This window comes from Alexandromys fortis, unplaced genomic scaffold (genome assembly GCF_014885135.2).
Source record: "Alexandromys fortis isolate MF-2015 unplaced genomic scaffold, M_Fortis_MF-2015_v1.1 scaffold_1, whole genome shotgun sequence".
Lineage (NCBI taxonomy): Eukaryota > Metazoa > Chordata > Mammalia > Rodentia > Cricetidae > Alexandromys > Alexandromys fortis.
In genome coordinates this window covers 34,954,938-34,981,288 of record NW_026067927.1, presented here as the reverse complement: position 1 = coordinate 34,981,288, position 26,351 = coordinate 34,954,938, and the positions used below count along the sequence as shown (strand labels likewise).

General features: G+C 54.0%; 1 protein-coding gene across 6 annotated transcripts; it reads right to left on the bottom strand.

Annotated features, from left to right (window-relative positions):
• Positions 1-92: 92 nt before the first annotated feature.
• On the bottom strand, positions 93-25,358 carry Grk6 (G protein-coupled receptor kinase 6). Of its 6 annotated transcripts, none has more exons than XM_050143971.1 (16): positions 25,135-25,358; positions 21,360-21,455; positions 20,379-20,491; positions 20,180-20,257; positions 19,752-19,852; positions 19,385-19,477; positions 19,223-19,286; positions 18,962-19,102; positions 18,428-18,618; positions 17,591-17,628; positions 17,410-17,499; positions 16,119-16,327; positions 15,876-16,013; positions 12,646-12,783; positions 12,429-12,563; positions 93-230 (listed from the first exon to the last, which is right to left on the bottom strand). In XM_050143971.1, the coding sequence occupies exons 1-16, from the start codon at positions 25,184-25,186 to the stop codon at positions 210-212; spliced, it is 1,698 nt and encodes a 565-aa protein (XP_049999928.1). In that variant the 5' UTR covers positions 25,187-25,358; the 3' UTR covers positions 93-209. The 6 variants fall into 6 exon arrangements, with proteins under 6 accessions (XP_049999928.1, XP_049999929.1, XP_049999927.1 ...); XM_050143972.1 differs by lacking the exon at positions 93-230 and adding an exon at positions 10,713-12,270; XM_050143970.1 differs by lacking the exon at positions 93-230 and adding an exon at positions 10,713-11,830.
• Between the last annotated feature and the right edge of the window lie 993 nt (positions 25,359-26,351).

Sequence of the window (26,351 nt, the reverse complement as noted above, 5' to 3'; positions counted from 1 at the left end):
GCGCAAGCGGCAGGTCCTCGGCAGCTTTACTGGACGCTGGGCTCCTCGGCGTGGCCCCGGGGCCGCGCCACGCTCCCAGGTGCCGCCAGCGTCACTTGGGGACCTGCGGCCGGGGGCTGCTTGCGGCGGGGCTCAATGGGCGCGCATGCCGGCGGGGGGCAACTTTGGTTCCCTCTCCTTTCCATGGCTCCGACCGGCGCGGGCCTGCTTCACCCGGGGCCGCGAGCGACCTGCGGGGCAGACACAGGGCTCAGCGAGGCTCGCCGGGATACCGGGTGACTCCCGGACTGCACCCGCGTCCCGCGCAGGGCCGGGGATGCCTCCTTGGTGGGAACCCCCGCACTCCCCGGGGACTGGGTGACGTCACTGAGGGATGACGTCACGCCCCGAGGTTTCCCTGATAGGGTTTCCCCGAATCGAGACCGGGCCACCGCGTGCCGGCGCGACCCAAGGCAGGCCAGCAGGGGGCGCGCGGAGTCCGCCCGCAACCCCAGGGTCCAGCTTCGAGGAGGTTTCCGAGGCTGTGAACACTAGGGCACTAGGATGGTCTCGGCGCGGTTACTTTGGGTGGGGAAAAAGGACAGTCCATTAACTGGAGGTCCACTAGCAGCCCGCTTGGCGCCCAGCTTCTGCCCTGCACTGCTTCCAAATAGTGGCCACGCCTGTAAGAGACTGGCGGGTGCCTGCCCCTGCATGCCACCGGCCCAGCCTTTGTCTGCTCCTGACGCGGTGTGCTGGGCGTGGGCCAGGCGCTCTTTCCTTCCTCCAGGCGCCACTGCCAGCCCGATTCCAGCCCCAACTTGACTTCCCTCACCACCTACTCATGCGCAAACTCTACTTGGCTGTGCCTCTCTTACTTCCAGCCCTCCCCCTCCCTTCCACCAATTCCTTTCCCTCTTTGGAGAGGGGTGGAAAAATCAGAGGAGATTTGTCTTTCGGACCCACCTCCTATCACAGCAGGGGGCTGAGAAAATCTCTGCACGGGAAGAATTTAGAAGCCCTGACTGCTTAGTTAAGGGCAGCAGGCAACAGAAAGGTCACCATCCATGCCCACCGCCCTTTTTGAATGGCTCTACCAGGGGCATTGTTAAAACCCAATCCTTTGGATAACAAATTATTTCTAACTCACAGCTGAGAACGGAAAGCAGCTAACTGCACAGATGGCAGTGCTAATTTGAACCTCGGCCTAGCAGCAAAACCCTGGCCAGAGCTTGTGGGAAGGACGGTTTTCCAGGAGCTGAGGAAGGGCCTGCCCTGGGCACACAAACCCTCACTCAGCTCTGGTGCCCACAATCATCTTAAGACCCAGGCTGAAAGGATGCCAGGCCTAGGCCACCCCACCTTACCCAGATGGCTCCTGTCTGCCTCTCTGGCTGCCTTCAGCCATGTGTCACTTGGGGCCCATGCCAGTCCTACCCTCCTGGGCCCGCGTTCCAGAGCAGACAAGGGTAGGAACAATAGCTCTGCCCGCCCCCTCGACAACCCCACCATGAGGCTGCCATGGTGACGCAGCCCAGATAAAAACACGATGCTGCCAGTCACCGGGAGTTAATTAAATCTGTTGTTCTCCTTTCCTCGAGCCCTCAGGAACGGGAATGTTCTGAGGGAACAGGCACTAGCTCGAGGTTTCGGCCAAAAGGGCAGAAACAGTCCTGGGGCAGAAAAAGTGTTTCCGTGGTTGGAGGTAATGGCGCTTGCTAAATTAGAAGCATCTGTCAGGAGCCAGGTGGGGGATGGCACGGGTGTGCAACTATGAAGAAGGCTTGAGCCCAAAAGACACGAGGCATCAGGGCTCTGAGTATATAAACTAAAGGAAGCTTTAAATGCCTGTCTAGGTCATCAGAGCTTGTCTCTTCTGTCCATGGACATCTCTGTTGTCTTTGAGACGGGTGTCACTATACAGTACAAACTGGCTAAGCTCAGGAGCGGTCCATCTGCCTCTGGCTCCAGGCAGAATTGTAAGAACATTAATACCACCTTGTCACTTCTGGTCACGCCACTGTTTGAAGGATGAAGTGGCACCCTTAGACGACTCCTTTCATGTCCTACAGCTTGTAGGAGGTGTTAAGGGTCAGTCTGTATCTGCATCGGTCGCTGTCCACTGTCCACGTGGTGAGCTGGGGATGAAAATTCAGTGTGTGTGGGAGCGTTCAGCACGTGAGAACTTGGTAGTTAGGTTAACTAGTAGCCAAATGTGTTTTCCTGTTCCTTCCTGTCAAAGGTCTTGGACCACCTGTTAGGCATAGCTCAGGGAAGTACTACAAGATGGAGAGAGACTGGCAGCTTCAGGCTCAACAAGGATCAAAGCACAGAATCTATGCCCAAAGGGCATCTAGCTCAGCAGACTGGGCGTTAGGCCAGACACCAAAGACTAAAAACCCCGAACCTGTGTGCTGCTCTCACTGATGCAAGTCATTCTGCCAGGACTAAGAAACAGCGTTCACTTCACTCTGTGCAAACTGTGGGTCAGAGAGAAATCTCTCCCTTGAGAACACACCGCCGAGTCAGCCTCTGACGACATTCTGACTGTCCACCTAACGCTAAGTACACGCTGTCACGCCTAAAGTCTCCCTCCTTATATTATCTACTCCACAGCTGCTCAGTACACAGGCACCAAGAAGGGCATTCAGATCTTCTGAAATGGTCTACTGAACAGGACAAGCTTTTCGAACCCCGCGGTCCCAGGGCTCTTCCCTGCTTCTGCATGCTTTGACCCTAGCTGGGGGAAGCTGCGGACTCAGACCCAAGTGTTCCTGCCTCCACACCGTTGACAGCAAACACCTGCGGCTTGTCTGCCTCCCGTTGGGAACCCTGCCCTCCAGATGGACTCATCTTCCCATCTGCCATGTTAATAATTGCCTGTATTTCCTCTTTCTCTTTATTCTTGCAAATTACTAAACACTGCCCAGGATTCCATGTTGATTTGTGTAGCATTCTGGGCATATGCTTTGCTGAGTTTTCTTAGACCATCCTGGGATTACACCAAGGGATGAAAGCAAGACCCACCAGGGCTTTCCTACCCACTCTGCTACCTGTTTCCTCCTGGGTCACCATGGAAGGGAATGGGCTAGCCTCTGCAAAGGATAGAGTTGTCTGCTTCTGGGCTGAGGGTGAATGTTTCAGACTCGTACTTGTCCGGACCCAAAAGCTAGCACCACCGTCACTTCATTCAGTAGGTCTGGGTGAGACTCCAGTTCTCATTTTCTCGTCTTTTATCTCACTGAGTAGCCCAGGCTGGCCTTAACCCCATGACAATCCACTTGCTTCCACTTCCTAAAAGCTGGGATTACAGGCAAAAGCCACCACACCTGGCTTCAAAGTTCAAATTTCTAACAATTTCCTAGTAGATTTGAAGCCAGAGAAACTGTGACCTAGATCTTGGCCTCCAGAATGAGTTTCTGCCAGAGCCTGCCCTGGGCTGGGTGAGGACAAAGCCTAGCGATCTTGGAATGCTCTAGAGGGTACCGAAGGCTCGATCGACCAACACACAGAAGCTAAGCACCACCCGCTGAAATTACTGGAGGTGTCCAGTTACCTGTTTGATATTTTAGGGGTAGGAGAGGGGAACATTTTAGGCGCTGGGCCAGCATATATTCATTCTTGGGAAATATTACTGAAGAAGAAGCCATTGCCCAGTTTTTAGCCCTCATGGGGCTTATGTTTTGTTTTTGCAAGACAGGATTTCACTATTTAGCTCCAGCTGTCCTGGACCTCGCTATATAGATCAGGCTGGCCTCAAACTTACAGAGATCTGCCTGTCTAGCCTCTGCCTCCCAAGCACTGGGATTAAAGGTGTGCACCAGTACACCTGGCCCTTGGAGTGGCTTATAACCAGGTCAAATCTCTAGTCATCTATGAGTAAAAGAAAAAAAAAATGATGCAGAGGCAGGGAGTAGAGAGAAGTCTGGTCACAGGGACTCTGAGTGACAGGGTTCACTCTGGGCATCAGCCTGAGAAGGAACGAGCAGGCAGGAGACAGAGTGGTGGAGTGCAGTGTGGTGTACTGACGGTGGGTGGAGGAGAGCAGCTGCCACCCCGACCCTCCAGGCATCACTGGCTTCTACAGCTGTGATCTCAGCAATCCTTGAGCAGCCCAGTCCTGACAGGAAAGGGCGTATCAGGGTACATAGGTGACATGTCTACACCTCCTCCTCACACCACCCTGGATGCACTGAGGCCAGAGCGAGCTGAACTTGTAGCAGCTCCCGATGTCATGGAGCTGGCCATAACCTTACTTTTAGTAGGGCTCAGTACTGGCTGGGACCCTGGCCTTCAGAGTCCTGACCTAGGTCTGTGACCTGACTATGGCACAAAGAAACTGCGGGACATCAGAGACTCGAGCCCCAGTGGATCTGCAGACACAAGCATTTCTTTTTGCACTCATTTCTTAGGTCTGGCCCTGCTAGGGGCAGTGTGGGAAGAAAGGGGTAGGATATCAAAAGCCCATACTCTGCCAGGCAGTGGTGGCGCTCACCTTTAATCCTAGCACTCAGGTCTATAGAGTGAGTTCCAGGACAGGCTCCAAAGCTACACAAAGAAACCCTGTCTTGAAAAACCAAACCAACCAAACAAACAATATTCATATGAAAACCCTGTTCCTGTGGTTTCTTGTTTCCCTTATTCTGCATCTTTGTTCTTGCAAGGGAGGAAGCCACGTGACAGGGAAAGCTAACGCTCACGTCTCTTAAGGAACAGCCTGTTGTAACACGTCAAGCACTCAAGGGAGGTGTGAATTCAAATCCTGTTTCTTTGCCTGTAGAACAGGGATGAGAAGACCTGCCTTAGGGGCTGGAGAGATGGCTCAGCAGTTAGGAGCACTTGCTCTTCAAGAGGACCTTGGTTAAGTTCCCAGTACCCACATGTGGTTCACAATGATCCATATCCCAGTTCCAGGAGATACGACACCCTTTTCTGACCTCCACAGGTGCCAGGCACACATATGGTGCACAGAAATACAAGCAGGGAAAATATTGAGATTTGTCCAATAATGCCTATGGTGGAGGACGAGGACAACTGAAGTGAAAACACTTTAAGCCCAATGTACACACCTGCATGTGGCCAACACCCTGCATCATGGAGGTGGCCTGGCAGAAATCACCCCACTGTACCATGGAGAGCATGCAGTCTAAATAGAGCTAAGACCTTCAACTTTAACACAACTCATGCATGTTTTGTTGGCCAATGACTAACAATTTTGAATATTCATTTTGTTCCCAACATTTGCATAAAGGCCAGTTTTTATGTTTGATCTCAAAGACTGGATGATCTAGACACACAAAGTCCACATATTGTAATGGTGACATGAACGGACGATCAGGTACCTGGTTACATCCCTCATCCCCAGTGCTCCTGTGACCCGAGGAGGCATTTGGGTTTCCAGCCTCTGAGCTGGACTGGCTAATCACTGGGCCCAGCACTGTGAGGCCTGTATTTGCCAGACTTTCTCATAATCACAACAAGCTGTGAAAGTCAGAGAGCTATGTGTTTAGAGACTAGAGCTGGGGGTTTGTTTCCCTGGGGGTTAAGGCAGTCAGACTGAGGCTTGGGCTCAGTTAGAGGAGAAAATGGAGGAGGGAGAGAGGAAGGCAGCTATCAATAGCACACCCTCTACTGAATGTGAAGGGGGAGAAGCCGGCTGATTCAGCGGGAAAGGTGCGCCAAGGCTTGAAATGGGGAACTTCCTCGCTGGAGGAACATGAAGGGAGGCTAAGAATGTTCCTCTGGCAAGCTCCAGGATCCTTTCCTGCCTGGATCACATGGAGAACAGGGGCTGTGTCAGCAGGAACCTGTGATAGACCCAGCTCCACGGCCCACTGGGTGTTTGACCTTGGACAAGTCTCTGCACCTGCTGAGCCCCCTGAGACTTCATCTCTCAAACAGGGGTAATAAACTTACCTTGCACAAGTGCTCAAAGGATTAGGAGATTATGAATGTAGAGCACTCAGCTCGCACACAGAGCAGGCAGAAAGAGCATGAAAGGACCTGTGACTAATTCCCCAGGTCCCTGCCCCTGGGAGACTCAAGCCTGACTCCCAGGCAGCATCCATCTAAGGGCATCTTGTGCCAAGGCCTTAGATGCCCCAGGTAAGCCTAGGGTGGCGGTGGTCTCCAGGGTGCTGTAGAAGCCTGTGGTCAGGCTGGCATCTGCTGAGTCAGGCCCTACTGGAAGGGGCTGCATTTCTGTCTCCAGCACATCGCCTGCTGAAGGGAGGTTGGGAGGGAAGCCAGAGGTCATTTCCTCTGACTCAGCAGCCATTCGGGGGGCTTCCTTGGACAGGGCACTTCCATGTGGTACTAGCCTCTTTGCAGGCCAGCCTCCATGCCACTACACACAGTCAAGGCATTGTGCACAGTCAAGAAAGGGGCACTGTGGTCCAGACAATGAGCTGGGTCGCTCCCATCTGGCCTGGGACTCAGCTTCCTCGGGTCAGCAATGTTCTTTGCTCTGCTTCTATCCCTGCCTGGAGAATTGGGGCCAGGAACACCAAGTGGAGGCCCATTGCGGGCCCATGATCTGACAGATGCCCTGGCCATGAGGGGAGACGCTGGCTAGGCTATTTCCTTTTTCCTAGTAAGAAAAATCACCTCCGAAGAATGCGATTTTGCGCCAGGTCGTGTAGCAAGGGAATGAGAGACTACCCTAGTGGTGGTATTAGTAATGGTAGTCACCCGGCTGAGACCCCCAGACCCAACCTCCAGACCTCCTCCTCCCGAGACAGGCCCAGGGTCTGGGCCGCCTCCACGTTTGCAGCCAGCCTGGGAGTCCTATTGCGACGACTGCAGCCACGTGGGAGCCGGCTCGTGCCCACGGAGCCGCTCGCCCTCACCCCCACCCTCGACGTGCTCAGGCACACCCAGACCGGCCAAAGGAGCGAAGCTCTCTCCACAGTGCACCCCCTTCCCCCCCCCCCGCACCACCGGCCGTAGTGGGGGAGGGGGCGTCGCCACCCCGCAGTCGCGTTGCTGGGGAGCGCAACCCCGTTGCTGTGGCAACGGTTTCCAAGCGAACTGGTGGCGGCTCGCGCCCGGCTCGGGCTCCCTCGCTCACTGGCGCTCTCCTTCCCCTCCTTCCTTCCCTCCGGTGTGGGCTGGGGGAAGGGCTGCCCGCTGTCCCGGTCAGGGTTCGGGTGGAGATACCAGGTTAAGGCTCTGAGCCACCCACAGGGAGGGTCATTAGCCCGAAGACCATCTTCCGCCCGCGCCCGATTCCCGCCCGGCCCGCAGCCGTCGCGGTACTCACGGGCCCAGGCATCCTCCTCGAACTCGTCTTCCTGCCTCAGGGCGAGCGGCCCAGCGGACAGAGGCCCCAGCTTGGAGCAGGCGGCAGCCCGGGGGAGCAGACAGAGGCAGCGAAAGCCGCTCCGAGCGCTGGGCTGGAGGCGCGGGACGCGCGCACGGGCGCGTGCTGAGCCTGGCGTGCGCGCGCGCGCAGCCAACAGAGGCACCCCCCCACCCCCCTGCCACACGCCGCCGAGGCTGCTGCGAGAAGGAAGGGGTGCCCACCTGCCGCACCCAGACACGGCACACGCGGGTGCGGGCTCGCACTACCAAGGGCATCCTAACACAGAAAGTACACTCTGAACAGCGCCTGGTAACAGGCTACCCAAAGGCAGCTTCGTGGCACAAAGCGGCCATACACATAGATTGCTTAGCAGAGCAGCTGAGTTCACGAACCCAGACACTTACATAGCGTAACCTGTACATGTCCAGACATGTAGTGGGGGCAGGGGCTAGCGCAAGCCAACACCCCAGTGTGGCCTTCTCCTAACTCAGGACCCCACCCACTCTATTCAAGAAGGTATACATTACAACATGCCTACTGAGAAACAACGCAGACCACCACCTGAGCGCTGAATCTCCAAGGCGTGCTCACCGCAAGGGAACAAATACCTTGTAGAGCAGGCTCCATCTCAAGCTTGACCCCAGCTATACTACTGACCTTTCTGTTTCTACTTCAACTTCTCTATGGTATTAAGGGTGATCTTCCATAAGTACCTCCCACAGCATCAAATAAGGGACAGTTAGGGCTGTGAAAGTCAGAATCTTAGCCCTTAGAAAAAGGTTCATAAAACCAGTGAACCCCAAACTAGCTTTGGTCACAGTTGGTTCCAGAGTTTTGAAAGTTGGCATCAAGCACATTGCCCCCCAAAGATGGTATGAATGGTGCCCACAGTTCAATTTAAGCTGTGCCACCCATCCCTAGTGAGCCAAGAACTCCATGTCTCTCCTAGTAGTTCTATTAAAAACAAGTGAGAAAAAACACAAAATCCACAAGTGATGTTGAGGACTCATGCCCACCATGCCTTAGGATGGGAAAGGATATCTACTTCAAATAGCCACCAAGTGTCCAGTTCCTCTTTGAGCATGAAACCCCAGGTTTCAAGGAGGTTGTCATTGCCCCCACCTATTAATGGGTACCATCAAGGGTTAGCAACATCATGGGTACCAACAAAAATTCTGTTCCAAGATACACTGGACACCTTTCAAATCCGGCCACTAGGATACCAGAGATTTAAGAGTTAGATTCAATGATGCCAAGACAATCAGCTGGAGAGCCTTGCTTCTGATTGTCATACCCTCCTGCAAGGAGTTAGCAACTAGCAGGGGCCCCTTTTGTCTGTTTTTTCCCCCTCACAGCTCAGGCAATCAAACCCAGGCCTTTCACACGTGCTAGGAAAGCACTTCCAGGGGGCTGGAGAGATGGCTCAGTGGTTAAGAGCATTGCCTGCTCTTCCAAAGGTCCTGAGTTCAATTCCCGGCAACCACATGGTGGCTCACAACCATCTGTAAAAAGGTCTGGTGCCCTTTTCTGGCTGCAGACATATACACACAGACAGAATATTGTGTACATAATAAATAAATATTTAAAAAAAAAAAAGGAAAGCACTTCCACCACTGAGCTACACCCACCAGCCTCCCGTGGCTTTTGTTTGTCAAGACAGGGTTTGTGTACCCATGGTTGTGTTGGAACTCACTTTGTAGACCAGGCTGGTCTTGAACTGAGATCCTCCTGGCCATGCCAGGAGTGCTGGGATTAAAGGCGTACGTGGCTACCTTCCATTTTCTTAACAACCTACAGCACTTCTACCTGGACCACATGTGTTTGGCTGCACTGTGTATACCATGAGATAAAAACCCTGCACTATGTAATGTGTGTGGATGGGGATGAGAGAATGGTTTGCCAAAGATACAGTAGGGTGCTCTTCACCCCAGTACAGCTTCCAAAGGTGGCTGGTTCTTACCAGCTTCAGCTGCAGCCACTCCTTTCCCAACCCATGCTCATCAGCCATTTGATGGGCACAGCTGGCCTTGTCCTGGAGCGTAGCACCTCCAACCCCATCACGCTCAATGTTGTCCCCCAAGACTTAGCCCTCTAGAACCCTCTGCCACAATGCTGATCATACCAAGCCCGTGTCTCCTTGCCTACCACGTTAGCTCAGAGCTGGCAGGGACCTGATCTCCACTTGGGTCCCTAGTTCTCACCATAGGACTGTCTAGGGAGTGGAACTTTGACAGTGTTGTTGGGAAACTTTACAAAGGACTTAAGTGACCCTAACCTTAGACAAGAAGTTTCCCGGATGCCTCTTAGCCCAAGGAGGTTGCAGGGCCTGGACCAAGCAGCGGGCAGAGGATTTCATGGCCTTACGCTCGCCCTGCATACTTTCCTTCATCTGGCTTGCTTTCTACCCAGTGCAGAACCCTTGCACACCTTATTTCCTTTGCATGGATAGAAGCATCGACAAACATTCTATATGCGAGGAGGCCCATGCTGAAAAGACACCTGTTGGCAACTACTGGTGTGATGGCACGTACGTATAATCCTAACACTACACAGGAAAGCCAGAAAAAGGGAAAGTTTGAGGCCAGCCAGCCAGCCAGGGAGCACCAGTGACTCCCCAGCTGTTTCAGAGTCTCATAGTCGATATGCAAGGAAACGGGCACTCTCAGACAAGAAAGGGCCAAGCAGAGTCAGCTTCAAAAGTTGCCAGACTAGAAGTGTAGCCATGGCTGTCATGTTCACAGCATGTGGTGCCCAGCTCACAGGCAGGGTGACTGCATGGAATCCTGGGAAGTTAAGGACCCTGGGAGGAATTTGTAAAGTCTGGGAGAAGTTTTTTGTTAAACAGCTCTTGTTCCTCCTTCCCCCGAAATTTGCACAGACTCCTCCCTTCTAATGGATCTTGCTAATTCTTCAGGTGACTGCTTCAGGACCTGGTAGTCACTAACTTCAAAAACTCAGGTGGCTGGTCCCTCCTACCCCTGCCTCACCCTTCCTATTCAAACCACCCAAGTAACTCAGATCATCTTTGGTCACCTACAGGAGAAAACACACAGCAGAAGGCCAGATTAACAGACTCAGGACTGGTGTTTCTCACAACACCTCCCATTGGCCTCTCTACACCTCTCAAGTTTAAAAGGCCACTTTGGCCTCAGAAAGTCTAAAACCCAACCAGATACATCTACCTCTGTAGCAGTCAACCATACAACCTAGCTGGTGTCCAAGGCTGTGTTCCACCTAGGAGTAGAGAAACCCAGAGACTGAGTTCCCACACCAGGGTCTGGTTGCTTGTAAAGTCCTGAAGATTCTTGGGCTTTTGAAGGGCAGCCCCTAGTCCCATTCCAGGTCTGCCTCCAATCCCTTTTGACTGTGCCAAGAAACAGGAAGAATCCTTGAAACACCAGAAATAATTTTAAAAAAGAGACAGGCGGGGTGGCTGGCCAGGCTTGTGCTCAAGACTGTATTCGCACAGAGACACGTGGCAGCTCACATTGGTCACACAAAGACACGGGGCAGCTTACATTGGCTTTAAATATGCAAAAGCCAGGGCCTTTTATGGTCCCACGTTGTCCTAACACTAACATCAGGACGGCCATCACAATCTAGGAAGGGCCAGGGCTAGGGTCTGGGCTTAGGCACAGCCTTACCCCACCCTCTTCACACACTGGTATACACTCAACCCCTACCCCCAGCAGGCACACACAGGGAAGGGTGGATTATTGCTGGGCACATGTCTACTTTTATGAGGGATTCTGGAATGCTGGAGGGGTAATTCTAACCCCTCATATGGCCTGGGCTGGGGCACTTCTGAAAAATGTATCTTCAGGACATGACCCAGAATAAGGGATAGTATACAGGTGACCCATCTCGTGGTCTGATGGGTCCCAGTCAGTTCAGTCTGTGGTTACAGCATGGCCCAGGCCTAGAGGATACAAAGCCCCCATTTCCAGCTCTAACAAATGCTGAGAAAAAGTGACAGCACTGGGCAACCAGAAGGTGGTGGCTTAAGTCCATGACAGGCAGGCACAAGGCTAACTTGGAGGTTGGTGGTGACCAGTGCAATGCTGGGGTCAGAGGTCTGACCTGGCCCATACTCTGCTCATCTGGACTGGGCCCAAGAAGCCTAGAGTTTGGCATTGGCTCCTCTGCCAGCTCCTGGCTCTCCCAGCCAGGGCTAGATGCCCTGGGGTGCCAGGCTCAGAGTGGAATTAAGATCACTCTGGTAGCTATATACATTCGTACAAATACATAAATACATAAAGCCCCGAGCTCCACAGAGAAGAGCTGAAGGGACGCACCTTTGTCCCAAGATGACCCAGGCCTTGTCAAACTCAGCTGGGCCAGGGGCCGAGGGACGGAGGACACTGGGGACAGTTCCGGCTGTGTTCCCCAGACCACAACTTGAGTGGACAATGGGGGACACCACTGTGCAAAACTGTAAACGTCACTGAGAGTAGCTGCTACCGCCAACCACTGGTAGGGGCCTCCGCCTGGGGGCTAGAGGCGGGTGGGGAGCTCTTCCTCACTGTCGCTGCAGTTCCCACAGCAATCCTGGAGGGACAGGGAAGACATGAAGGGAGAGAGGCACAGCAGGTGCCATTAGTCACCATTAAGGCTGACCAAGGCCAGTGTCATGCCCAGAAAGGGGGTGTGGGGTTCCCACAGTCTCAGAGTAGCAGCTCGGCCCAAACATGGATGGTGTCAGGGTAGAGCTTTCCAGCGACAGACTGCAGGAGACTAGAAACCTCCCAGGATCCGCAAGGGCAAGGCCTTTGTCCATCCCCTGGACAGACAGGCACAGGGAGACAGATGCTAAGTAAGGTTAGCAGCTGGAAGGGGTCAGGGTGCAGGGGAGAAGCAGCAGGGAGGGAGTGGGTAAGGTGGGCACCAGACTTCTTTCTCCTACATCTCGCCTCTGCCATGGAAGGGCTGCCTGGGGCTCCCCACAGTCAGGCAGCAGCCAACCCATGAGGAGCCCACACTGCTCACCTCTGGAAAGAGAAAAGAGGCCATGAGACCAGCCAGGCGTGGAGGACAGGCAGGAATGAGGCTGGAGGATGCCTATTCCCAGTGTAGGTGGACACCGGCTCTACCTCCCACCCACTATGGAACAGGCTGGGGGCACAGGTCAGACACTGGCAGGACTTACTTGGCGACTGAAGAGCCTGTGCAGCAATCCCTTCTTGGGGGGTGCAGGTGGCTGGCCCTTCCAGTCCAGGTCTGGGGGAACTGACCCATCCAGCCCAAAGACATTGAGTTCCTGGAAGCACTCGGTCTCCACCATCTACCCAGGAACAGATGGCTGTGAGAGGGGGCCCCAGGGATACCCCTCCCGGAGCCTGCCCCACTTGCAGGGTAGTCCCTACCTCATTCTGCCAGGGGATGGACACGCTACCCGTGGCAAACTTCTGGTAGAAGTCTTGGTCGGTGGGTTCCAGATCCACCCCTTTAACTGTAGAGAACTGCTCGATGTCCAGAACGTCCTTGCAGTAAATGGCCTGGGGCTGTGCAGAGGGAGGGGTCAGCAGGCCTCCATCTCAATCACCCTTGGCCTGGATCTGCCCTGACACCTGCTGCTCCCTGGTTTAGAGACAGTGGCAAGGCACCCCACACATTATTCTCTGAGGCAGGTTTCACCCATCGACTAGGGTCATGACCTTTTGCTGAGCAGTGACCTAATAAAGTTCGGCACAGGCCTAGTAGTAGGCTGGGCTGGCCGCTTGCATGAGACTGCCTGGGTATGTGGCTAGTGTTTGGGGTGGGAAGGGGAGTACTGGCTCCCTGTATAGGGACTGGTGAGGGTCTTTAGAATGTGCAGAACTGGAGTGGTTTTTCAAATACCTCCCCATTTCCTCTGCATTCGAAGGCCACTTTCTTTTCTATCTCTACACTGCTTTCAAAATCTTACCACAAAGGAAGTCAATTCAAAAATTATCATGAGCTAGAGGTGTAATTTGGTGGTGTAGAGCATTTGCTCAATGTGCTCGAGGCCCTGGGTTCCATCCCCAGCACACATACACTATCTACCAACCTACCTACCAATACACACATTATCATGACCATCATGCATTTGTGTGTCTGACCTGGGAAAGTCCAAAGCTCCCTACAAGACATAACATGTATGACTTTGTAATTTTATATCAATGTATGTACTAAGGCAGAGACAATGCTTGAGTCTGCGAGTTCAAAACTGCACAAGGCAGTACAATGGACCTCATCTCAAATTATAGCATTATTCCTGATAGCCCCGCCCCCAAAAAGAAAGATACCCTCATGCCAACTATGAATAAAATTTATATTCATATAATAGAATATTATTCAGCTCTGAAAAAGAACAAAGTATTGGTGTATGCTTCAACACGGATGAACCTTGCAAGCATTCTTAGCAAAAGAAGCCAGTCCAAGTATCCATCTACTCACACAGAACAAGTGAGTTCCTGGGACAAGAGGGGAGCATTCAGAACCCTGATGGACATCAGGTCTTGTCTGGGTTCTGAAGAGGCTGGTGAAAACATCCTGGCCTTATGTGCTGACAATCACATGACTCTTTCAATTGAACTGCATACTTTAAATGGGTTACCTTTGCGAATTCCCTTCTAATAGAGTTGTTAAAGATGTATTGTCAGCTGGGCATGCTAGCACGCCGTTAATCCTAGCACTCAGAGGCAGAGGCAGGTGGATCTCTGAGTTCATGGTCTACAGAGTAAGTTCCTGGTCAGCCAGAGCTACAGAAAAAAACTTTGTCCCTAAGAATAAAGCCAAAAACAAACAACAAAAAATTGTCAAGTGCTGGCTCAAAAGGTAAAAGCTTACACTGCTTTTCCAAGAGGATCTGATACCTCTGGCCTTCCACAGACTCCTGCATTCACATCTGAATTCACATGTACACACCCCCACACAAACACATGCAGGCCATTGCTTTCTTAGTAAAAAAAAAAAAAAAAAAACCCAACAACAAGAAAACAAAAAGGCAGGGCTGGGGAGATGGCTCAGAGATTAAGAGCACTGACTGCTCTTCCAGAGGTCCTGAGTTCAATTCCCAGCAACCAACCACATGGCAGCTCACAACAGTCTGTAATGAGATCTGACGTCCTCTTCTGGTGTGCAAGCAAACATGCAGAGAGAACACTATATACATATAATCAAACTACTTCTAATGTTAAATTCCAAGACGCTGACTTTATTTCTAAATTTGAGCCACTGACTCATAGGCAGTGTGACTACGTCATTAGAGAATACGCAGAGTGGGAATCAGCCTGGCAAGATGACCCACAGACAGTGTGACTCCTTCATTAGAGGACAGAGTGGGAATCAGCCTGTGCAGGATGACCACAGTGTGACTCCTTCATTAGAGGACACAGAGCAGAAATCAGCCTGTGCAGGATGACCACAGTGTGACTCCTTCATTAGAGGACACAGAACAGGAATCAGCCTGTGCAGCAGCTCCAGCCTGAGGCAGCAGGATGAAGTCAGACCTGCTTGGTTCAAGTGCCAGCTCACTAACAAGGCTCACCCTCTCGATGTGGGTGAGGTCTACCATCTGAGCCATCACTCAGCCTCCATCACCACCCGCCCGCCCCCCCACTTACACGCCTATCCTCTATGACCCATTCCCACACCTCATTTAGGGCTGAGGCCCCTAAAGGTAGCCTGCCGAGCTTAGAGCATGGCATTGTTCCTGCTCTACACATACCTGCTCCAGCCAGACTGGCCTCACAGTTGCCCTTCCTTGTCCCTAGGCTGATCCTGCCTCAGGGCTTTGGTGCCTGCCTGCTCCTTTTGCCTGTACTGCCCATGTTCTCAAATCTTGGCATGATTCTCTCTTCAGTTCTACTTAGGCATCAGCTTCTCAGAGATCACCCTGTCTAAAGTGACTACACCTCCTCAGAGCTGCCTTCCTAGCCTGTTCTCTTTCCTCTGTCACTCAGTTGTTTACTGCTTTATTTTGGTGTCTCTCCATTAGAGCATAGGGATGGCCTGGCTCTGTGGACCTCATTATCTAAAAGGCCTGACACATATGGTATCCAGGTATTTGTAAAAGCACAAACACATGTGCTTGACAGCCACCAAGGTGGTGAGCCCATCGCCTGAAGGCTTTCCCAGGTGCTCCTGGCAAGCTGTCAATCACAGGACCCCATTTCCACAGACTTAGGGGGGGGGGGACGCAAGCTGCCACTGGGACAGAAGGCATGTGATCCAGGTACCCAGTGAGGCTCTTTGGCAAACAGTCTCAGAATTTCCTTTCGTGTTCTTGAACAGAGTTGCTCTCTGTCCACTGGGTAGCTGGCTAGCTAAGAAGACGTGAGCTTGAGCTGCTAGGCCACCAGTGCCACTCCCTGAGAAAGATGCCCGAGAGGAATCGAGTTGCTGTCATGCTGGAGCATCCCCATGTCCACCCCCAGCCTATCCTAACACTAAAACTCGCGCATGCACACACACAAATGCTCACACATACACTTTCTGGAAGGCAGCCCAAACATTAGATGGTTTTTCTAACATTTGCACTGAAAGCAACCTGCCCATTGCTCCAAGCATCCTGCATTCTGGCTTGGCCTGACCCCTGGCCTGACCATTAGCAAGGGCGGGTAGGACTTACATCAGGCTTAAAAGGTGGTTCCAGCATCCCAGCTCCCAGCCGCTTGAAATTCAGTTTCTTGAAAAGGGGGTGCTCCTTTACCTCACGGGCACCACCTCCACGACACCCCAGGCGCTCAGCAGGGTCCTTGCTGAGAAGCTATAGCAGGGCATGGGTGGTTAGGGTTTCTCTGGGCAGCTGAGGTACCCCCGGCTCCAGCCCAGGCCAGGCCAGGCCAGGCCCACCTATAGCTTGCAGTAGTACCTGAGAACAGAGCGAGCGTGCCTGTGGGGAAAAGTGCTCTGTGTATTCCTCGGGCACCTCCTTGACCAACCTCTCTACTTCTTCCCGCTTGATCTTCTTCTTCCTCTGCTGGAAGGGTGACTGGCCGGCAATCATCTCATAGAGAAGGCAGCCAAGCGCCCACCAGTCAGGGCTGAAGGTATACCGCTCATTCTTCACTACCTCCGGAGCTGGGCAGGGGCACAGGAGTCAGGGCTCGGTAAGCAGTAGGGAACAGACAGCCCTCAGGCCCCAGAAACAAAAACCAGGGATCAGTCCAAACACTCATTGGCTGTGCAGGCATTTCACTGGCCTGGTGGGACTCAAGCGGTATAAGAGCCACATCTCACAATGGGAGCTGATGTGGCCCTGAAGAGGGTGGGTGTCACATCAAGGTCCCCATGTCTGACTGTTCTTTTTTGTTTGTTTTGCTTTATTAATTTTTTTTTCTAGAACAAATTGGGTTTTCTGTGTGTGTGTGAGTGTAGATCCCAACGCTGGAGTTTGGTGAACACAGGGCCATGTACACGTAGCCGTATGAGCTACCTCGTACACACCCAGCCTCAAATTCCCCACTACTTATTTTTTTTTTAAACATGAAGTTGTCTGGCTTATCAAATGTTGGCAATCAATTCAAATTATTCTAAAAACAATTAAACTTAAGGATTCATGTAGGCCCTATCAGGACCATGTAGCCACTGACTTTAGCTTCTGGATTTCATGAGGGGAGGAAAAGACCCACTTGCTGGTACCTCCACCTGCCGGGCACCTCCTGCAGAGTCCCCCCTCCCCACATCTCTAATCTCAAAGCCCTCCAGGAGGCAGCTCTGAGGAGGTTTACAGCAGAAGAAAGGGAGGCTAAAAGTGGAGTTATTAGCTCAAGATGGAGCCTGGAAAACCTGGACTGCACTGGGTTCCACGGTCACACGCTAGGAGGGCTCCACTGCCTAGATCTTAGACAGGCATGCTAGTCCAAGCATGTGCCATGCAGGGGAACAATGGGCCATGGAAATGCATTGGCTTCCTTAACCTTCACTCCAACAGGTCCACCCAATCCTCGGAGTTCAATAAGCACCCAGCAAATGACTAGCAGCTTCACAATGGGGAACTGGCTAAGCCCTGGTCTCCTAACATACAACAACAACAACAACAAGTAGCTGTTTTGGTATGGGTTATCTACTCTGAGATGGAACACACACACACACACACCGCTAAACAGCAGTGGGGTAGGCCAGGCTTAGGACAGCATGGGGACCCAGGAGACTGGACTTACCCATGTAGCCTACAGTGCCCACACGGCCTTTGATGGTCTGGCCCTCGGGCACATGCACAGCCAGTCCCAGGTCAGAGATGCGGATGTGGCCTGGGTGGGGTATTGAAGCAGGTGGGTCCACTGACAGGCCAGGCCTTCCCATCACATCCCTCCCACTTGGGCCTTCTCACTTCTCACCCACCATGGTCATCCAGCAGAATATTCTCTGGCTTTAGGTCCCTAAGGGGAGAAAAAAGGCAGGGTCAGATGCTGCCATTTTCCAAGAAGCCAGACACAGCCAGCCTCTCGTAGCTCAAGTGCCTGCTGAGATTGGGCATTGGAGCAAGGTGAAGGGCTCATTTGCTGCCAGGGTAAAAGAGCCCTGCTCTCCCCAGGCTGCAACCAACTCAGGGGAGCAGGGCAAGGACTTCCAGAGCCGGTACATTAGAAGCCTTTTAGGGCAGTGAGAAGCGGCTCCAATCCAAAGTACTGAGGACTCCCACCCAGTGGGGGGACCCATCTGGGAAGAGGGAATCCTTGGACGTTATCCTTGGACTTGGTCACCCCTGATGGTGCAGCTCCCTTCCCCTGGTGGCCAACTCTACCTTCTCTGTCACATGAGGCTACTCTTCCATCCCCTCAGAGGCCGCAGTGAGGCTCAGGGGAAAGCGCCATCCATAAGCAGAGCTCTCTACTACTGAGCCCACCTGCAAGGCAGGAATGACGGTCTCCCAGAAAAAGAACTCATGCTGGAAGCAGGGGGCTGACTAGCTCAAGGTCACACAGAGAAGGGCGACAAAAAGAATTCACACAGTGGTCCGGCTAGATCCCAAAACCTAGGCATGAAGCACTCAAATCTATCAAATGTGGGTAAGTTTGTGCCTAGAGCCAGTGTTGGCTTGTGGCTAGACAAACCCCCAGCGCACTGTCCTTCCACTGGCTGGCTTGATAGACAACCTTATCTGCCACTATCATCTAACTGCTGCCCCTGTCCAGGACGACCAGTCCTGGAGTGGCCATCCCAGAAGCTCAGCCCCACCTGTACACAATGCGTTCCCGGTGCAGGTCCTCCAGGCCGCAGCAGATCTCGGCAGCATAGAAGACAGCCCGTGCTTCAGGAAAGCCAGCCTGGCCCATGTGGTAGATGTGGAACTTGAGGTCGCCTCCATTCATCAATGTCAGCACCAGGCACAGCGCATCCTTTGTCTCATAGGCGTAGGCTAAACTCACCTGTGCTCAGGAGAAACAAACCTTCAGGCAGGAGCTGTGGGGGGTGCCTGGGGTGTGTGCATGAGCGTGCATGTGTGTGCCTGGGGTGTGTGTGCTGAGTGTGTGTGTGCGCGTGTGTACACATGTGCTAATAGCAGCCACCCAAACAATCTTCTCTGTGCCACTCCTTAGGGCTCAGCAGGCTTCCTGAGCCTGAAATAGCTCCTACCCCACCCTTCTTAGGTACTGCCCAGGGCAGGAAGGGCAGTCCCTTTGGCAGCAGGGAGGGACTTTAGCCTGGTGGGAGGGGAAGGCAGATGACAGTGAGACCACAGGGGAGGGAGAGAGCTCCTTGTGTACTTACTACAAACCTACTGTTCACTTTTTCCAGGATCTGCTTCTCATTGAGCGCCATGGCCTCCCCTTTCCGCTTTTTGATTCGTTTCTTTTCCAGTTTCTTGCACGCATACATCTTGCCGGTTGCCCGCACCTGGCAGGCACATACCTGTAGCCAGGGTAGACAGGAACAAATGGGGGACAGCCATGCTCTTGCTGGAGGCGGGAAGGTCCAGGGCTACCATACCCCATCTAGTGTACTCTGCAAAGGCACCAAGAGGCCACTCACCTCCCCAAAGCCACCTTTGCCCAGAACTCGGTACTGCCTAAAGGTGTTTTTGGTCACTGGCTGCCTATAGGCAAGAGTAAAAGAAACAAGTATTTATGCAGGGATTCCCACAAGGAAACCCCACAGCCTTGCCTACCCCAGACCAGCCCACAAGGAGCACACCTTTCCAGCCACTTCCACTGCAGGAAACGGTTAAAGTAGATGCTGTCGAGGTAGTCGGCAAAAGGGGCCATGCTCAGGTACTCGTGGGTCAGCCTGTGGAGAAAGGAGCAGCCCAAAAGGATTGGTCCCTAACAATCCCAATCTCAGCCTGAAGGTCCAGGCATCCCATTGTAAGTGTGCTCAGCCCACAAAGCATCATCCTTGTCCTCGGACAATCTTCTCACTAACGCACTAGCAGGAGACATGCATCCCATGCTGAAGTCCAACAGCATGGACAGGGCGAGGAGCTGAGCTTGCCAGGGACTTCAAGGACCACAGAAGCCCCTTTCCTTAGCACAGTTCTAGACTAGTAGGGATGGAGCCTTACCGGGTCAGCTCTTGGAAGAGGTCTTTGCAGGGTCCCTGCTCTAGCCGCTGGGCACAGTTACTCACCAGCTGCCGGGGAACTTCGGGGATGAGGTCAGGACCCTAGGGACAGGCCACAGACAGGTCAATGCAGAGGCTCCCTTGGACAGCTGCCTATGCCCAAGACAACACTGCCAGGTCTGTGGGTGCCAAGGGTGGCTGTGGGTGGGTAGTGCACTGGCCGCGTTTTTGCTGAACTCCCTTCCTGCCCCCTCCCACTTGAGACAGGGTGAGTGAGACAGCCGCTGGCAGGCTGCCTGACCCAAGCTCAGCCCAACCCCTGGGCTCTATGCCCATGGTGCTGCCTGGAACAGCTCCAAGGCACTCACTGCCCAGGCTGTGGTCACTCCTCTGCCTGCTGCCGTCATCTCTCCATCACGGCTCACTCACCGTGTGGCTCAGAAAATTCTGCATTAGTCGCCGCCCACATGCCTTCCGTTTCTCATCAGGGGTCACTTCATACTCAGCCTGCAGGGTGAGAGGCAAAGAAGCTGGAGGCTGAGCGGGGTGACAGATGTGGGGGGAAAGGGCGTGGCCAGGACTCTGCCTGCCCTCAGCGCTGGGCTGGGCCCTGCGGCGCGGTACTCACCACCCCATCCAGGAAGGCAATACAGCGGGCCAGCTCAGGCCTTGTGGCGCAGAACTCACGAAATAACAGGCGCCCAATAGGCTGACGCTCACACAGGCTGTGGTAGTCACGCTCTGCAGGCCAAGAGGGGAGCTGCTGGGTCACAGGGCACTGTGGTCTATATACCCCCACATCTGGGATCCAATAACTTCTAGCTCTAAGAGCGGTAGCCATTATCTTCTTTAGAACCCTCACTGTAATCCTCAGGCGGATACCACTGTTACCCCAATGTAACCTGGGGGCTATGGGACCCAGAGAGGTTGATCAATTCGACTCTGTCACAGAGCCAGGAGTCTGGACTCCAGAGCCCAGGTCTCCGGGTTCACAGACGTGCATGTTACAGTTCTGGGGTTGGGTGTGGTCTGTGAGGTTCCGGCCCGGCCCAGCCCAAGCCTACACCTGTTGCCTGCCTGGCGAAAGTGCGAGAGGAAGCTGTGGCTTCCGCTGCTCTCAGCTGGGCCTCCTTCCCAAAGCAGGGTACATTCTACCCACATGCAAGCCATCAGCAGGGACCTGGGACACCTCAAGTGCTGTTCAGATCCTCACCCAAGAAATAGCATCGGGGTGAGCCCTTGTGCCCCTTCTAGAAATAACCGGATCATACTTCTCTAGCTTTCATGGGTGCCCTCAGGTCATAAGCACAGGACTGGTGTTCCAAACCTGTTGGCCCAGGCTGCCTTTCCTCCCTCCAGTCCATCATACCAGCTCTCCTCTTGCCCATACCCACTCCACTGACACCAGTGAACTGATTCTCTCCCCTCCTCCCATTTCAAACCCAGGAACCGAAACTGGGCTGGATCATGTAGTCTCAGTCTTCCTGGGCATTGGACACCCCCTTCCCCCATGGTGCTCCTGTGCCCCAGGGCAAGGTCTGGCTGGAAAAGATCCTGCTGGGTAGCCTCCCCTCTGCTCTGGCAATCCGGGGTTTTACCCACGCCTCACCAAGGCTGAGCCGAAGCTCTTCACACTGGCTGATATGGGGGAATTGCAGCATCTGACGCCATTTCTTGCTTTTGCCTTTGCGATTCCCGCCACCACCTGCAAGAGTAACCAGGAGCAGGGTCTTACTGGAGTCCTGAGCTACCACATACACCTGTACACCCCAGGAGCAGGGTCTTACTGGAGTCCTGAGCTACCACACACACCTGTACACCCCAGGAGCTGGGTCTCCCTGGAGTCCTGAGCTACCACACACTCCTGCACACCCTAGGAGCTGGGTCTCCCTGGAGTCCTGAAGTACCATAGACTCCAGCCTGCCCCTTACAAGTTCCAGTATACACATGGTCCTTCTGGGCAGCCATGCTACGGGCTCCCAGGATGAGAACCAGAAAGAGCAGTAAGGACATTTCTGCAAGAGGTTTGCTTCATTCACTCCCTACTCAGCAGAAATTCTACAGGTTAAGAAAGTAGACAAGAGCCTGGCCACCTGCATGCCTTTAATCCCAATACTCAGGAGGCAGAGGAAGGTGGATCTCTTGTGAGTTCCAGGATAGCCAGAGCTGTTACACATATAGAAATCATGCCTAAAAAAAAAAAAAAAAAAAGAAAGCAAAAAGCAAGCAAACAAAAAAGTAGCCAAGGGTACCACAGTGGAGAGGGTCACCAAAGAAGCCAAGGCATGCCAGCCAGAGAATCTATGTGGTACTTGATACCAGGGACAGCCCAGGCAATCCCCCAGGCCCTTAACACCAAGGGTTGCACCAGAACTATCTCCCTGCCCACAGGAGGGCTGGCATTCAGGATGCCCCTACCCCTGCCTTGATGCCTGCCTACCTAGGTGAGCCCCTATCTGTAGCTGCTGGAACGCCTCCAGAACCTGAAAGGTAGGGTAAATGTGTGCTTCGGCAGTTCCCACCCCAACCTGCTGAAATAAGGTGAGGGGGCGTGAGCTGGAGGTGGGGTCTCTGTGAGATCAAGGCCAGCCTGGTCTCACAGTGAGTTCCAGAACAGTCAGGCCTACATAGGCAAGATCTCAAAACCCCACACTGCAGGAAAACAGAGCACATCAGAAAGAAAGCCACACGTCTTTGGGACAACACACTAAGGATGGCGGGAGAGGGCCAGGATCGGGAACTCCAAGGCATACTTTTGGCAGTCACTGTAGCACCCACACTACCCCACTGTCGTGGCACCTCCAAGGTGAGTGGGGGGAGGAGGAACTGTGTCCAGCACTCAGTAGGGCTGTGGAAAGAGGCAAGACCCATCTCCAATTCACTGACAACCTTTGGCAATGAATTTCCCTTGCCTGGCCTCAGTTTCCCCAGTATTGTCTCCCCTTGACCCAGTGTAAGCAGTACAGGAGGAAAAGCTGCCTTCTGGGAAAGAGGCAGGGCTGGGTCCCTGATTGGGCTCCAGGAGGAAGAAGGAAGTGCTGCAGTGTCCCCTTGAGAAACCCTCTGGTGGCCCTGCTACAGCCTGTACCCCATGTGCCCCACAGCCATTGCTTCACTGCAAGTAAGAGATCTCTACTCCTTAACCAATGGCAAGGCCTCCCCTGAAGAGGAACTCCTCCCACTCTCCCTCCACCCGGGTCCCTCACCCAACCCTCCATTTGCTTGCCTCCCCCAGAAGTCACTTCCTCCTCTCCCTCCTCCCAGCTCCAGAGCAACAAGTCACATGCAAATATCCTGTCCTAGAACTGTGGGGCTATCTGTGGGGCTCCCCTCCACCCGACCCTGCCCTCCTCCTGTGTGCCTCTGCCACCCGGGAAAGGAAGAAAATCCAAGTGAGGGTGCACAAGTTCCCAAGAAAACTGAGTCTCTGAGTGGTGAGTTCAGAGCCTTAACGTGACAGTGGAAGGAAATTCAAGCCCAATCCCAAATTCAAGTTCCTTTCCCACCTCTAACATGAGTGGCATTTATTAACCGCCAACTGACCTTTGATCCTAGCACTTGGGAGGCAGAAAGCAGGTGGAACTCTAAGTTCGAGGCCAGCTTGTGGTCTACATAGCAAGCTCCAAGTAAGTCAAGAGTATATAGGAAGACCATCTCAAAAACAGAATCAACAAAAAAGAGTCAGCTGTACACATAAACCACAGGTTTGCCCACTGCTGAGGTCACTTGGAAAGCTGACCCCAAGCTGTCAGCTGGTTGTGAAATGGCTGACACCACCAGTTAGTTCAAGGGTAGTGGGAGACTCCACGGCAAAGAGGCTTTCCTCAAAATTTCTATACAGAAAAAAAAAGGAACAGTGGTGTTAAGAGACAGGAAGCGTGCCAAAGGCCACGCAGGTGTGTATGGGTGGGGATGGGGGAGCATAGCCAGTTCACGAGACAGGTCCCCGAAGGGGAGCCACTAGTCCCTGCTGTGGTCATGCTATCCTGTGCCTCACCCAAGCTCCAACAAAGACTACCCAAAGGTACCCGCAGCGCTGGCCCAGTAAGGCAATGCCCTCAGGGGCCTGAGGCTAGCCCTAGGAAGTGAGGCCTGGCCCCAGCTCTCCTTACCCCTCCTCCCCGGCAGGCTGGATGACAAGGCAGAACAGAGGCAGATGCCCCCAGAGGCTGAGAGGAAGGCCCAGCCCCTGAACTTGATAAGGGACTGGAGATAAGATAGCCTCCCTTAGGCACTAGGGACCCAGTCTGACCATCCCATTTCCAGGCAACACCTCCTGGGTGTGACATGCCCTGGGTAGTCAGAGGCTATCAGGTGCCGCACCACACAGGGGGCTTCTCAGAGGTGCTGTAGACTCTACTGGGGGCATCTTTAGTCCTAAGCCTGGGTCAATTACAATCTTGCTGGGTAATCTGGGTTTGGTCGCTGGTTTGAGCCTCAGTTTCCCATCTGTAACCTGATTTAGAACAGTGAAGCTAATGACCTGTTCAGCCCGGCAGCCCATCAAAAAGTGGAAAGCTGCCACCACGTTCCTGGAGTTCCAAAAAGAATCTTGTTCGTTGTTGGTCCCCCAGCACCCTGGACAGAGTGGGGCAGTACAGGTGTGTCTGGTGATTATGTCGCTGAGGTAGGGAGGCAGTGAGTTTAATGTCTGGTCCTGGGTCACCTAGGGCCCTCACAGAGCAGGTGTAAATTAACATCTGGAGTGAAACCAATAAGCAGACACCCCGAAGCACATCCATGTGCGCACGCACTAATTCCACAAGACTGGTTTCCAGCCAGGCTTTTCAACGAACAACCCAGTATGCTCGGTCCTATTTATTTCTTTGTGCGTCTGCCCTAACAGGTCGTTGGCTTGCTGTATGCAAAAATCGTGACCCATTCACCCGTTTATAGTATCCAGAGTCTCCTAATGAGTGGTGGTTCTGCTGGTAATGTACGTGTCCACAAGTTTCCCCATGTCGGCTGGGCTGTCTATGCAAAGGCTTGGTTCATTCATTCTCCAATCTTTACAGATTACCAACTTTGTGCTGTTCAGGGCATCTGGGCCTGGGGCACGTGGGCACCTTCCTGACTCTCACCTAGAAGAGGCCTCAGATACACGCTCCTGGGGCTCTCGTCCCATTTTTTTCTCTTCCTTCCCTTTCTCCTTTCATCCCCCACACCCGTCGTGACGCCCGCAGCGCGACCCCCGCCCCTCTTGGGCCCTTGGTTCCGGGGGCAAGTGCCGGGGGCAGGCCGGAAGGGCTCGTATCTGTGCTAAGAGTCCGGGTGCAGACTCCAGGGCACGAGGGTAGCTGGGGCCCGGACGACCCGTGGAACTCCGAGGTCGCGCGCCCGCGATCACCGCACCCGGGCCTGGCCACCCGCCTGCCTGGCCTCACCTTCCCGGGCCTTGAGTAGCACCGTGTTCGCTACGATGTTCTCGAGCTCCATGGGCTGCAGCGCCGCCCGGCCCGCCAGGCCGCGCCGCCGGCCGGGACCGCCCGCGAGAGCCGGAGCCGATGGCGATCGGCTCGGCGCGGCTCGGCTCGACTGACCGCGCCGCGGCCTCCCGGGCCTCCCCGGCCTTCCCGGCCGCCGCCGCCCGCCGCGCACTCTGCGCCCCTCCCGGGCCACCGGCGCCGTCCCGCCCCGCCCCGCCCCGCCCTCTGTTTACTTGGCTCAGTCAATAGGCGAGCGGACGGTCCCCGCGCCAGACTGCTATTGGTCAGTCTCTTCGTCCTGCCCCGCCCACGGAGCCGGGAACTCACTCCGCGCGGGGAAGGGGCGGGCCCCGTTGCGTTGCTTCTTCCTGGTTGGACTGCGGGCGGGACTCAGCCCCTAGGTTCGAATTTCTAGGCCTTCGTAGGATGCTGAGCTGCCAATTAGGGCCGAGCCTCCGCCGGGGAGTCGGAGGTGGGCTCTGGGGGGCCACGCCCAGGAGACAAAGCGTATGTTTGGATTAAGGAAGAGTCAACCATGCAGCAGTGCAATCGGATTGGGTCATCGGATGGGGGCGTGACCGAGTGCCTTTGGCTTGCCGACGGGATTTCTAGGGTTTTGTTGCGATCACGCTGTGTAGCCTGCCGGCCAGCAGGTAACTGGGTTAGCCTGTGCGTCCTGTCGTCGTCTCTTGGGTCAGCTGCTGCTGAAAGGAGCACGTCCCGCAGCGAGCAGACGACGGAAGGAGGCTACTGCCTCCCCACCGGCGCCCGCCTCCAGCCCAGCCGCCCCCGCCCCCGCAGCCGGATGTTGTGATTTCTCTCCTTCCACCCTCACGGCCGCCTTCGGCTTCTACTGCCTTATAAGGCAGCGCTACAATCCCAAATCGTTGAGGTTTCGTTCACACCCATTATACAGGTGGGGAGCTGAGCCGCTGGACGTTGGGTGGCTGGCTGCACGCCGAGACTGCAGGAAAACAAGTCCCAATTTTTTGCAGCTCATCAGCGCAGTTTAGTTCAATATCTCACTTTCTCCTCCCCAGCTCTTTTCGCACAGCAGGAAACAGAGGCTTGCCCAGACTCGGGGATTAAGGGTCAACCGAATTCAACTAAGTGTCTTTGATCCATATTCATTCATTCCTGCAAAAATACTGCTACTGTCCCAGGCTCCCAGCCAG

What these genes read in the sequence shown, in the direction of transcription:
- Grk6 (XM_050143970.1), bottom strand. Translation starts at nt 25,186, where the DNA reads ATGGAGCTCGAGAACATCGTAGCGAACACGGTGCTACTCAAGGCCCGG. An exon ending in GGGCACTGTAGGCTACATGG is followed by an intron (nt 16,328 to 17,409) that starts GTAAGTCCAGTC and finishes GCCCCTGCCCAG; the next exon opens with CTCCGGAGGTAGTGAAGAAT. An exon ending in CCATCCCCTGGCAGAATGAG is followed by an intron (nt 12,564 to 12,645) that starts GTAGGGACTACC and finishes GTTCCTGGGTAG; the next exon opens with ATGGTGGAGACCGAGTGCTT.